Source organism: Desmodus rotundus, chromosome 9 (assembly GCF_022682495.2).
Source record: "Desmodus rotundus isolate HL8 chromosome 9, HLdesRot8A.1, whole genome shotgun sequence".
NCBI lineage: Eukaryota > Metazoa > Chordata > Mammalia > Chiroptera > Phyllostomidae > Desmodus > Desmodus rotundus.
Window position 1 is genome coordinate 81,326,503 of NC_071395.1, and position 13,027 is coordinate 81,339,529.

Here is a 13,027-nt window from a genome sequence, read left to right on the forward strand (position 1 = left end):
CGGGGCACTAACTCCCACTCTGGTGAAGGTGACTCTCACCAGCAGTGGCAAAAGCCTCTCAGCAGCCTCTGGAAGGAGATCCTCTTGCCCAACACTGGTGCCATCGTTCCCTGGCAACGTGCTCTAGCAACGGGGGCTATTACTTTTGCCCTGGCAGCTCTTGGTTGGCTAAGCCTTCTCTTTCAAGTATCAAGTCCTAGAAAGGTACATCTCAACTAAATTTGGACTTTATTCCTTTTATCTCCCCTTGCTTGGGACAATAGTGTAATGAATCTATCATTGGTTCGGAGTATGTTATTTCCTTATTGTGTTACTAAGAGACATTATCCTGTATGCTATTGGCTTGTGAAATTATTGTAATTCCCACAGCGAAGCTGTGTTAAATAAACTATTGTCAAAGACAAATTCAGTCTCTGAGCGTAATTTGCCGCCAAAACAAAATGGGGATGGGTGGGTCACCAGGGCTATCTTACAGTCTGGCCAGGGCAGGGTTTGTCATTCCATACTTGATTCCTCCTATTTGTTTCTAATGATTTTATTTATTTATTTTGAGAGAGATGGGAAGGGAGAGAGAAAGGGACAGAAACATCAATGTGTGGGCACCTCCAATGCGCCCCTACTGGGGACCTGGCCTGCAACCCAGGCATGTACCCTGACTGGGAATCAAACCAGTGACCCTTTGGTTTGCAGGCCAGTGCTCAATCCACTGAGCCACACCAACCAGGGTATGATTCTTCCTATTTTTTTTTTAATTTTTGAAAAATTCTGGTATTTTTACTTTTTACAAGTTTTATTTTATTTTTAGAGAGGGGAAGAGAGGGAGAAAGAGAGGAAGAGAAACATCACTGTGTAGTTGCCACTTGAGCTCCCCCTACTGGAGACCGGCCTGTAACCCAGGCATGTGCTCTGACTGGGAATTGAACTCACGACCCTTTGGTTTGCAGTCTGGTGCTCAATCCACTGAGCCACACCAGCCAGGGTGTTTCTTCCTATTTCTTAAAATCATTTTATTATATATAACAGAACAGAAACAGAAAACTATACAAAACGTGTGGAGCAGAATGAATTATTATAAGGTAAACACCATCAGGTCAAGAAATAAAAGTTTACCCCCCACCCCAGGGGCTCCTTCATGTAGTCCATCCCAATCACAAAACCCTCCCTCCACCTGAAAGGAATCTTGACTTTATAGTGACCACTTCCTCGCATTTCTTTAAAGTTATGCAACCCTAGCCACCAGAGTTTGTGTCTTGCCTATTCAAAAAAAAAAAAAAAAACAGAAACAAAACAAAAAACAAAAAATGATGTCTTTTTCTTAACAGCTTTGTTGAGATGTGATTTCCATACTATAAAATTTACCTATTTAAAGTGTACAGATAACCCTGGCCAGGTAGCTCAGTTGGTTAGAGCACCTTCCCAATATGCCAAGGTCGTGGGTTCAATCCCCATCAGGGCACACACAAGAGTCAACCAATGAGTGCATAAGAAAGTAGAACAACAAATAGATGTTTCTCTCTCTCTCAAAAAATCAGTAAATAAAAATTTTTTAAAAGTGTACAGATCAATGTTATTTAGCATATTTATAGAGTTGTGAAACCATCACCATCATCTAATTTTAGAACATTTGCATCATCCCCAGAAAGAATGTTCATACTCGTTAGCAGTTGGTATGTCTTTGAAATCTCCTAACCTACATGCCTCCCCCTTCGCTCTCTTTTCCTTACAATTCGGCCGTAGGATGCCAGGCTGCATAGCACCCACAAGGGAGATGTGAAAATTCAGTTCCGTTGCACTGGGTTGGGCTTTGTCGCACAGACCAGCCAGGCAACCTTTGACAGGACATTTAACCTCTTCGCCTTTCTTTCCCCTGTTAATGGTAATAACTATTTTCCTTTCCTTACCTTTTTCAAAGGGTTGCTGAAAGAATTGAATAGGGTTGCTGAGGAAATGGGGAAAATGCCAGGACGATTACAGCCACGGCAACAATGGCAACACTGTGTTTTAGTATCATGCACCTTGGCCTCTAACATCTTGAGATTCACACCTAATTTTGGTACGTATCCTCTAAAAGAGGGACAAGCAGAATTCTTCTGCGTGATGACCTTCTGCATAATTTGCTCTTAATCTCACGACCACCCTGCACAGTGAATCTTACTGTTTCCTTGATAGCACACGAGGAGGTGGAGTCCAGGACAGGGCTGGTGGTTGGGCCAGGGTCAGACAGCGGAGTGTGGCAGAGCCGGGAGCAGGCCCAGTTTTCCCACTCTCAGGTCTGTAACCTTAATACCCTCAGGTGCGGCCTGGCCCCATGCTGAGACCAGGACTTGGCCTTCCACTCTGACCGGACACAGTTAGCTCTAACGTCGGGAGGTGCTCTTCTTTCCTCTGGTTGGTGGTGGTGGCGGTCCTCTCTTAGTACAGTGGTCTAGGGTTAGCTGAGCAGGGACAGGGCTTCTCTGTTTGTGCCTGATGACCATTAAAAGGCTATGTGTGCCCTGGCCAGCTCGCTCTGTTGGGAGAGTTGTCCTGATGCGCCAAGGCTGCGTCAGGGCACGTGCAGGAGACAACCAATGAGTGCATAGATGGGCGGAACCACAAGCAGAGCCATCTCTCTCTCTCTCAAATCAGTGAATACAATGAAAAACAAAACAAAACAAGCTTTTTGAACAAGCTTCTGCGTTCTCACACTTTCTGCATTACGGAGCTTTTGTCTTCTCACCTAGAATCACCATGGTGTTTGCCTTGTAAACGTGCTGAGAATTTAGAGGCCAGAGTTTCAGCCTCTTGAGGTCCTTTGCTTAAATACTCCCTTTCAGGTGCCTCGATAATGGGGCCTCTGTGAGCATGGGGTTTATCAGCTGGTCACGTGATTTCCCCAAACTGGAGCCAAAGCCCAAGAATCACAAAGGTAGAGAATGAAGGTTATCACTTGGGGCTTCCCTGGTTTTGTCTCGAGTTCTCTGTCAGTATATCCCTTTCAGTACACTATGGGAAAATGGCACCCTTCCCTGGAACAAAACATGCAATACCCCAAAGGAGAACTGAGGCTGAAATGGCCCTTCTCAGGTGAAGAAGAAGGGCCTTTCGCTTGGGCCTGCCCTGGGTGGGGAGGAAAGACTTCCCGTGGGGAGCAAAGGCTCTCCCAAAGGGAGGACACCAGGGACTCCGTGGGCAGCTTCTCACCCTACCTGGAGATGTTTCTCTCGAAAGCTTGTGTTTTCTTTCAGGCCTTGTCTCTGTTCAGTGCTTTTTTTCTGGGGGTCAGGGTGTCTGTAGTGAGGGTTACCTGTCTCTCTCCCTCTCTTCCCCTCTGCCTCACACACAGTCACACACACAGTCTCTCTCTCTCTCACACACACACACACACTCACCAGCTGCTGAGGCAGCTACTGGAAAGCACAGTTGTGCCCATATTGGGGTCCAGGGCTTTGGGTTCCTGGAAGAACCACCTGCTAAACAGGAAGCCACAACCCACCACCATTTTTTTTAAAATTGCTCTTAGGGAAAGAGAGAAAGTGAGAGAGAAAGAGAAGCATCAATTTGCTGTTCCACTTTTTTATGCATTCAGTGGTTGCTTCTTGTTTGTGTTCTGACCAGAGGTGGAACCCATACCTTGGTGTATTGGGTAGATGCTCTAATTAACTGAGCTACTCAGCTAAGACAGCCATCACCTTCTTAAGCTCACAGCAAACTCTAAGACAGTTATCTCTATCTGTCCCTTGCTTCTCTTCAAATAACTTTTTTTCTGGAAAAGCTTATTTGAAGACTTTGTTTCCTAGCTAATTATAGAAACAAACCATAACACAGAACTGCAGTGCTCTCCGGAAGATGTCTCTGGCCCTCTCGCTCGGGCGGAGGGAAACGCCCCTTCCCCAGGTGCGCCTGGGACTTTCGACAGGAAAAAGAGACTCACCCTTGGCATGTGCTCAGCTGTCACCACCCGCTGCTGCTGAGCCCTCAACCCCAAGCCCCAAATTCATCCGCACTCGTAATTGCTCAGAACCCTAATCACAGCATGATTTTCTTCTCCTTTTAGAGGACTGCAGAATTGTTCTTTAGTTATATTTAGGTTCATGCTGAAGATTCCCTTTTAATCTGGGATTTGCCTTCCTAATGAGCCACGGGTTTCTGTAGGACAGGCTTTCTCACGCTTCAGCCTTCGTGTGCCACAGTTCCCGTTACATCTGCCTGTCTCCTGTGCCATTTTTTTCCTTAATATTTTTTCCTAAACCAACTCAGTCCCCCTCGCACCCACATTTATTTCAAAAGGAAACTTTAAAATTTTTATGTCAGTGGAAACCAGAATCATGTGTCTTAAACAGAGGGGTAACCCGATATATATGTTTCCAGGAAACAAAACAAGCTGACTAGCTCGATACTGTCGTCTGCCTAAGGCTCTGAACCTGAGGCTTGCTCAGGATCTCTCTCTGAAAAGGAGGTTATCAAGTGTTAAAGACGTTCTAAAGCTTTCACCTCCACTTAATCAGGATGGAAACAATAGAAAAGGGAAACACTTCCTGGCCATAAGAGTCCCTTTCTCTGATGTCCCCACGCCATTTATACTCATCTCTTATTCCACCACTTTAGGACACAGGATTCTAAGAGATGGGTCTGAAACACTGAGGCTGTGTCTTCCTTCCCTGCACAGGGAAATGCTTTCACCTTTGTTTTTCATAGGAAAGCCTCCCCAGGGGAGAAAACTTTGTGGCTTCCATCAGTGACAATCTCCAGGACAGGGCGTCTGGGGGTGACCGTAGGGTCTTTTCTCTGGCCACGTTCTGTGCTGTTGGTCAGCAACTGCTGACTGGATTCTGCTATCTCAAGTCATCTCCAGGCCAGTCCCTCTTCTTCCGTCTGCATCTGCACTGTGGCTCGGACTCTCATCACTTCTCTGCTGGATTATTTTATTTATTTATTTTTTTAAGATTTTACTTATTTATCTTTTTGGCTCTGGCTGGTATAGCTCAGTGGATTAAACACTGGCCTGCAAACCAAAGGGGTGCTGGTTCGATTCCCAGTCAGGGCACATGCCTGGGTTGCTGGCCAGGTCCCCAGTGAGGGGTGCGTGAGAGGCAACCACACGTTGACGTTTCTCTCCTTCTCTTTCTCCCTCCCTTTCTCTCTAAAAATGAACCATTGATTGGTTGCCCCTTGTTCGCCCACAAATGAGGACCTGGCCCACAACCCAGGCATGTGTCCTGACCAGGAATCAAACCAGTGACCCTTTGGATCACAGGCCAGCACTCAACCCACTGAGCCACACCAGCCAGGGCTCTGCTGAATTATTTTAATTTGAGCCTCTCTTACTCCAGTCAGATCCCCCTTCCCATCTAATCTCATTCTGCTAGTGCCAGCTTTCCAAAACAAATCAGATCTTGTTATTCCTCTGCTTAAAACTCCCCAGTGCTCCTCAGTGCCTGCAGCAGAAAGTTCCACTCCTCCCTCTACTCTTACCTACATTTAGCCCGTTTCCTGTCACCCTCCACCCCAGCCACCCTGTTTGGTGTTGTATCATGAACTTTTGCACACCCAGTTCACTTGGCCTGGAGTGTCTTCCCCCTTGTCTGGAGGGCAGGTACCATTGAAAATAGTGCACAACAAGCTTAGACCAGATCAAAGCTGACCCACTAATACACAGTCAGGCCCCTCAGGCTAAAACCATGGTCATTTTCCTAGGCGCTTTCTGGGGGGATATTTGTATGGGGTATGGAATGGTGTTGCGTGGGAGGTCATCTGTGAACACAGCCACGCAGGGAGAGCAGAAGGAATGGGACAGTCACACAAGTCTGGCTGGTTTCAGCTATGGGTGGGGTGGGGACGGAGGAGGAGGTAGAGAGAGATTTAGATTATGAGATGCCGCCTCTTATGGAACGTTTTTGAAAGGGGAGGCTTGGGTGCATAGGCAACAACTCAGAGGATTCTGGGGAGAGTATGGGTGGATCCATGTGGATGGATGCACCCACAACTGCCTTGTCCACAGCTTGCCTCCCACGACGAGCTTGTGTTGTGTGGTGCTACATCCCTAGCACCTGGCACAGAGCCTCACACGTGAAAACAGTAAATATTCGTTCAGTGACTTAACCATGACATCCTACATTAATGTCTCACTTAAAGCATTGCTATTCTTTTAAATATTTCTAATAATTTTACTTAAAAGATGTAATTATTAAATTCACTGATATTTTACAAAAGATGCTTGTACTAAAAATTAATTCATAATCTTTAACATTTTTCTTTGGAATCTCATCTGATATTTATGTACATTCGTTAGCTTTTTAAAATTTTTTATTTATTTATTTTTGGAGAAAGGGGAAAGGAGGGAGAAAGAGGGGGAGAGGAAACATCAATGTGTGGTTGTCTCTCGCACACCCCCTACTGGGGATCTGGTCTGCAATCCAGGCATGTGCCCTGACTGGGAACCAAACCTGTGACTCTTTGGTTCGCAGGCCAGAGCTCAGTCCACTGAGCCACACCAGCCAGGGCCATCCATTAGTTTTTAATTAACCAGGTAACACATATATATGCTTGTAAAAGTTCAAAATTGCCAAGTATAGAAGGTAAAAGTTACATAAGTGAACATATACTTAATTTTTATATAGTTGTAATTGTAGATATGGTTTTATATTTCTATTTTTCACTTATTTTGTAAGTACCTTTCCATATCTTTAGTAGTCACTAGTTGCAATGCCTGTAGAAGTTCCAATTATTTTATGTCATACTTAATTTAGCTATTCCCCTTTAATTGTATGTTCTTTCATTTTTAAACCATTGAGTAAAGTTGCTATAAATAGAACATGTATAAGTATATATATTTCTTCTTTTGAATTATTTGCTTAGAATATATTTTTTAATTGTAGTGATTTCTTTGCAGAGATAAACAGAAATTATATATTTACTATTCTATGGAATTTTTTATTTTGTAGAAATAGCCTGTAGCCTAAACATTTTTGAGAATCACTGGTTGGTTTATAACTCAGCAAAAATTTTAATGTCTCTATGGTGATTAAAAATTACATTAAATGCATTTTTGCCTTTCGGGGTTATTAATTTGCATGGGCAGGCTAATCAATTTCCCTTTGGAAAGGTAATGCAGGTCAGCAAATTAATTCCAAATTTTAAAAAGTAGCTGTTAAGGGTGGTGATATGTGAGCATGAAGTAAGTATTGAGCAATGTGACAAATGTTTTACCTGCATTATTTTATTTAATTTTCAAACAATGCCTATAATATAGCTCCATTTTGCAGATGAAGTTAAAGTTTTTCAAAGGAGTTACGTAATTGCTTAATGTTGCACAGCTAGCAAAGTATTGGAGATGAAACATAGACTCCAGAGCCTATGCTCTTAACCATTCCATAAGGGAATTCAGGCCACTCGGGAGTACGGCCTGAGAGTCTTCTCAATATCAATTACCTCCTAATTGAGGGTATTTGTTTTACAACCTGTATCTGAAAGGAGCTTGAGAAAATGAGAAACAAAACTGTATACAACCTCATCAATAGATGAGAATCTTGTCTGGAAAAATTTCTTTTCAACATAGCTAGCTGTAATCAAATGCCTTTTAATAAGTAATTGTGCTGAGTGATGTACCTTCCAGCCAAATCCAGCAAACAGAATCTGTGTCCTCTAGAGGCTAATCCATGTGACTTATGCAGAGGACATGGATGTTTAAACAATGACCCAAGAACAAGTGCATTAAAAAGCAAGATAAAATAGTTACCCTGTATCAAAGCGCTGAACTTTTCTACTCCGCCAGAGCGGGCTTGGCAGGAAAAGAAAGCCTTCCTGGAAGAACTGGAGGACAAAAGTGAAGAATGGGCAGATGATGGATGTTGCTTTCGGTTTAACTTGAGAGACCAAAGATAGATGGATCTGGCACGTGGGACTGATGCCAACCCAAGTCTAATTTGGCCTCCTTCCCAGGACTGTGTCTAACTCACCAATCAGAGGCCAGACTCTTGTTCCTCCCAATGTCAGTCATTTAATATACATGTATCTTCAACCCAGCTGGCCTGCCCACTGGCCCTGGGTGTTCCACTGGGCTGAGACTCAGAGAGTGGCTGTGTTGCAAGCTCTTCCTTTGACAGGCATAAAGGACAGATGCTCTTATCTCCTGGCAGAAGTACTTTGTTCAGACCTCCCTGCATCCCCTGCGTAGTTGAGGAGGCATTGAAGCCTGCCTGGCGATGACGGAGCCCTTTCCTAGCAGCATCCTAGAGGAAAATTCCATCAGGGCCTTTTAGATACCAATCTGTCCTCTTAGCTTTATCCAATGGACTAGATATACAGAAATCAGTCTGTAATATCCCAACAGTAAATCCCACTGCCAGTGACTCCATTCCGGGCTTATGTTTTGCTGCAGTGTGTGTCATCATGTGGCTCTATTCTTAGGCTCAGAGGTGTGTAGAAATCTCTTCCCTCACATTATATTTACCCAACATTTATGTAATCACTGACCACGCACCAGGCACTCTTTCCTATTATATGTTTTCCTATCACATTAACTTATTTAATCTTTGTAACAATTTCATGAGGTATTATTCTTATTTGGCAGCTGAGGCTACAGAGAAGTTAAGCAATTTGACTGACGATACAGCGCTAGTAATCGACAAAGCTGAGCTTCTTCAGACCTAGGCAGGCCGAACCCAGAGTCCTTGTTCTGAATCATGGAGCCACACTGTCTCCAGGAAAATTTCATAGTGACCCCTGATGGATGTCTGTTATCATATGAGAAAGACATAAAGCTCAAAGAAAGACAGGAGGTTACAGGTTCAGAAATATCAGCAGATGGAGAGGGGCTGTAAAAGAAACTCACGTTACCTGGGAGGCGCACCCTGGCATGTTGGACACCCCCTCCCACTCTAGTGCGTGTTGGCCTCTGTATGTACCAAGCCATTGGCCGTTGCCTGCTGTAAGTGCTTGCTGTTTCCTTTCTGCAGCCCTTGAGTTTTATTTACAAAGGAGTTCACAATACTATCTCTGCAATGCTCAGTCCAAATAAACTCTTTTTTTCTAGTCCCTGGCCTTCCAGACATTTCTGCATGCCAAAGTCTTTGCCCAGCACACATATATAACACCACTAAGGCCTGCTTCTTCTCACACTCGTGGGGAAGCCCCACATAATTAAGGTTGTCATCCGCTGGCAATGCCAATACAAAGCTCCTGGAGTCCAGATTCTCTATAAAATATTGCTTGGAGTGAACAAGGCCCTGAAGAGTTTGCCCCACTGTAAAAGGCCTTTGTCTTTTGTGATTTGATACTTGTGTGATTTTTTTTTAAGTAAAAGCTTTTCACATACATTATTACACGGGATCCTCCAAGGAACTTCCTGAGGTAGAAGGCTAGGAAGAGATTAAAGACTCCATTTGGTGGAGAGGAAACTGAGGCACACAGAGGTGATGCGACTTGCCCAGAGTCACGCACTGGGAATGACAGAGCCAGGGCTCCAACCTAAACTGTACGGCCTTTGGACTTTAGTACCACTGTAGGCTTCGCTTTTCTCACCTACGTTGTAATGGGATTTGAATAGGTAGGCGCTTTGTAAGGGTCATTCCAACTCAAACATTTTATAGTACTAAAATTTGGAGGAATACTTTTCCCTGAAAACCCATGTCATCAAGCCTCCTGAGTTTCACATTTCCATCCATCTTATTTGCATCCATCCTGGAACAGGACTCCGAGATTTCAAATTCTCATCTCCAAACGTCACGCTAGCAGCTGTGCCCAGAGGCGGGGAGGGGAGGCTCTGGGCTCTGCGCTGCGCGAGCCTGACGGCAGGGGCGCTGCCTAAGTCGGAAGGGCGCTGGTGTTCTGCAAGCCCTTGTCCCTCGCGGCGCCCCGTCGACCCCGCCGCCGCCGCCGCCCGCGGAGCCGGAGGAGGCGGAGCTGGCTCTGTCCCGGCTCCGAGTGGGTTTGCAGCGGAGTAGGCGGTGCAGCGGCCCCGGTGGCGGAGGCTCGGGCGCGGCGGCTGGCAGGCTGTGCCGGCCGCGCGGGGAGAGCGCTGCCTTGGGGTGGGCGCTCCCGGCCAGAGGAGTCCACTCCATGCTTGCGGGCCGAGCCCGGCCCCGACGAGCCGCCGACATGAAGAAAGACGTGCGGATCCTGCTGGTGGGAGAACGTGAGTCCGCGCACCGGCGCTGGCGGCGGCCACCGCGGCCCCTGCCGGGCGCCCCTGCTGCCCCGGGCCTCCCCTTCCCCTTCGCCCCACTGTCCTCCATCCGCGCCCCCAGTGCGCCAAGCCCCTTAACTCTGCAGGCGGCCGTCAGCCTCCTACCTCACCTGGGCCCTCCTAATGCCTCCCTCTCCTGTCCCCCAGTCGGCCTCCCAGGCCGTGTCCTCCTTAGTCTCTGCCCGCCCGGCATCATCCTTTCTAAGGTCCTCTCCCTCTTTCCCTCTTCAAATCCTTTCCTCCTGGGCCTCAGCGTCTGTGAGGCCGCCTCCTTTCAGACCCTCTCGCCCTCCGTGGAGATTCCCTTGTCGCTGCAAAGGCAGGTGCCGGAACGGGCACAGTAACCAATGGGATGGCGTGAACCGGCGCCCGGGAAAGCTAGGGGGAGGGGTGCAGGACTGTGGACTTGTGGGCAAGGTCAGGTTTCTGCCTTTTCTTTTCCTTTTTTTTTTTTTTTTTTTGTGCGCTGTCTTCTAAGCATTGGCAGGAAGATATGCAACGTGTTTAGTGATACTTGTACTTTGCATTGGAGTAACTCCTGGTACACTCGATAATTCCTCATTAATTCACTCTCAACTTCAAGTTATAAAAGTACTGAATGAATGAATAATTATCTGGGAAGGGTCCTTCAAGTGAGAGCATTATTGTTACCCTAAAACCTACTTTCCCCCGTCTTTTTAAGCGTTATTTCATAGCTCCTTGATGATTAACTTACAAATAACTAACAGGCACACATGAGACCCAACATACACGCATACCCACGAGACCCCTTAGAGATTTCACCTTTTCAAGATATAATAAAGGAGAAATGCCTTCTGTTCGCTGCCTTGGGGACAGAACGACTTCTTGGTATCACTGTGCAAGTTACATGAGTCCACTGGTAGGACTAAAATAAGAACGTGCGCTGGCAGGACGGGGTTGTTTGTTTTCAAATACATTAGTTAGTACTCTGCCATTGCTGTTTTGAACATTCTATTCTATACCCCGTCCCATTCTGGAGTCGCCCCTCAGGGTTACTGCGATCCACTCCCAAGGAAGAAAGCTAATGCATACTTACCCTCCCGTGGTGTTGTTTGACAGGCGTTGAAATCTCTGTTCACCTGCTGTTTGGAGCAGTCTTCCTTTGGAATCGGGAGTAGAAGTAAACTTAGCCAGTTTGCTTTTTGATTTGCAGTTGTGAATTTTAGTCTTTATTTATAACTATCTTAATCTGTATTTTGCATGGACTTCCTTGACAAAGTTCAGGAAGGTGTAGTTTAACATGATTCATACGGATGCATTTGGAAAAGCAGGGTAGGAAAAGGGAGTAGATGATCTGATTTAAAAACTGGTCTTTAACTGTATCATAAAATGGTTTTATAGTTTAGTAACTTTTTTATATATAAAATCTTCGTTATATATATGTTTCCATTACCATTTAGTCCCCTTACACCCCCTCCCCCCAGTTTAGTAATTTTTAATGTTAATTTTTGAAATTATAAAATGCAACGTTTCATGAGTTTTAAATATAGGAGGCAATTGCATACAATCTTTTTGTCTGTAAAACACCTAATAAAAATGCTATACATGTATAAGATATATTGTCAGCCCTAGGTCATTTAAGTTAAAATGTTAATAGTATTATTTATTTAGAAATACATAAAAGAATTAAACATTTGTTAGAAAAATTACAGGCTGTGTTCTTCAGAAATGAAAACAAATGAGAATTGATAAAAGTTTCCATGCAAGAGTTTTTGATCGGAGGGAGAAACTTGACACCAGAGAAAGCCTTAGGTTTTGAGGAGGACAGTTTTCTTAGAAAGGGTGGTACCAGAAACTTTAGGCCAGCTACCATGTATGCAGTCTCTTCTTATGTTTAAAAATACCAGAAAGAGTTATACTTATCTGAAAGATGTCATTGTAATTGTTGTAATTAGTTATGTTAATGCATGGCACTAGGGGGGGAAATGTTTGAAGCGTTAGTTTTTGGGATTCAATGTAAATATTTGACAGCTGTTAGCCTAACTGTAGCATTTTTAAATGCTAGGTAACTGTAAGCGTGACCAAGGCTATTTTAAATAATGCTGGTCTGCTAACACAGATTTGTCGGAAAACCAGTTCTTTAGGAAAAAGTAGTAATTCAGTTGTAGTTTTAAGATGTTAACTAAGGGGAATGGGAAAAAAACAAAGGAAGAGGGACCCCATCTCTGGTGTTGTTGTAAACCCTATTTCTTCTCTATCACTTCAGCACATTTTATTGCTGTTAGTGTCTATCCCTGAACCAGAGACAGCAGCTTCATTCATCAAAGCCCAAAATAGTTGTGAATGGTTTCAACATTCTGTTGCTAAACTTACACTGTCCTCTGAAGGTGAAATGGGCCTTTTTTTGGCCCACCCAGAATCTGGATTCTGACCCATCCAGGCTTTACTGTTAACTAATTGCTCGATATTTATTTAGTGATTAAATCAGAGAAGTTAGGCTGTCTGTAAATTTTAAGGCGTTTATTTGCAGAGAAAGCCAGCGTGTTTTAAATATCATCTTCACTTCATCTTAATTATTGAGCATATTGAATACCTTGCAGGCCAAAAGAAATTACTATCCTTAAACAAAATAAAATTTTTTGAAAGTGTATTGTTTTAAAAGATTTTATTTATTTATTTTTAGAGAGAGGGGAAGGGAGGGAGAAAGAAAGGGAGAGGAATATCAGTGTGTGGTTGCTTCTCGAATACCCCCTACTGGGGACCTGGTCTGCAACCCAGGCATGTGCCCTGACTGGGAATTGAACCAGCTACCCTTTGGTTTGCACCCCGTGCTCAATCCACTGAGCCACACCAGCCAGGGCCAAAATAAAATTTTAACAATCTTTAAAAATGCTACCACAC

General features: G+C 44.6%; 1 protein-coding gene across 6 annotated transcripts in view; it reads left to right on the forward strand.

The window, feature by feature from the left end:
• The first annotated feature begins 9,871 nt into the window (after positions 1-9,871).
• RHOT1 (ras homolog family member T1) overlaps positions 9,872-13,027 on the forward strand; it is a 58,957-nt gene continuing 55,801 nt past the window's right edge. For 3 of the 6 annotated variants that reach the window (XM_024564654.4, XM_045198909.3, XM_053910504.2), the window contains exon 1: positions 9,875-10,114. In XM_024564654.4, coding sequence (XP_024420422.2) covers positions 10,039-10,114 — 76 coding nt within the window. In that variant the 5' untranslated portion in view covers positions 9,875-10,038. Of the gene's footprint in view, positions 10,115-13,027 lie in introns of all 6 variants that reach the window. The other 3 variants (XM_045198908.3, XM_045198907.3, XM_024564655.4) reach the window with 3 other exon arrangements.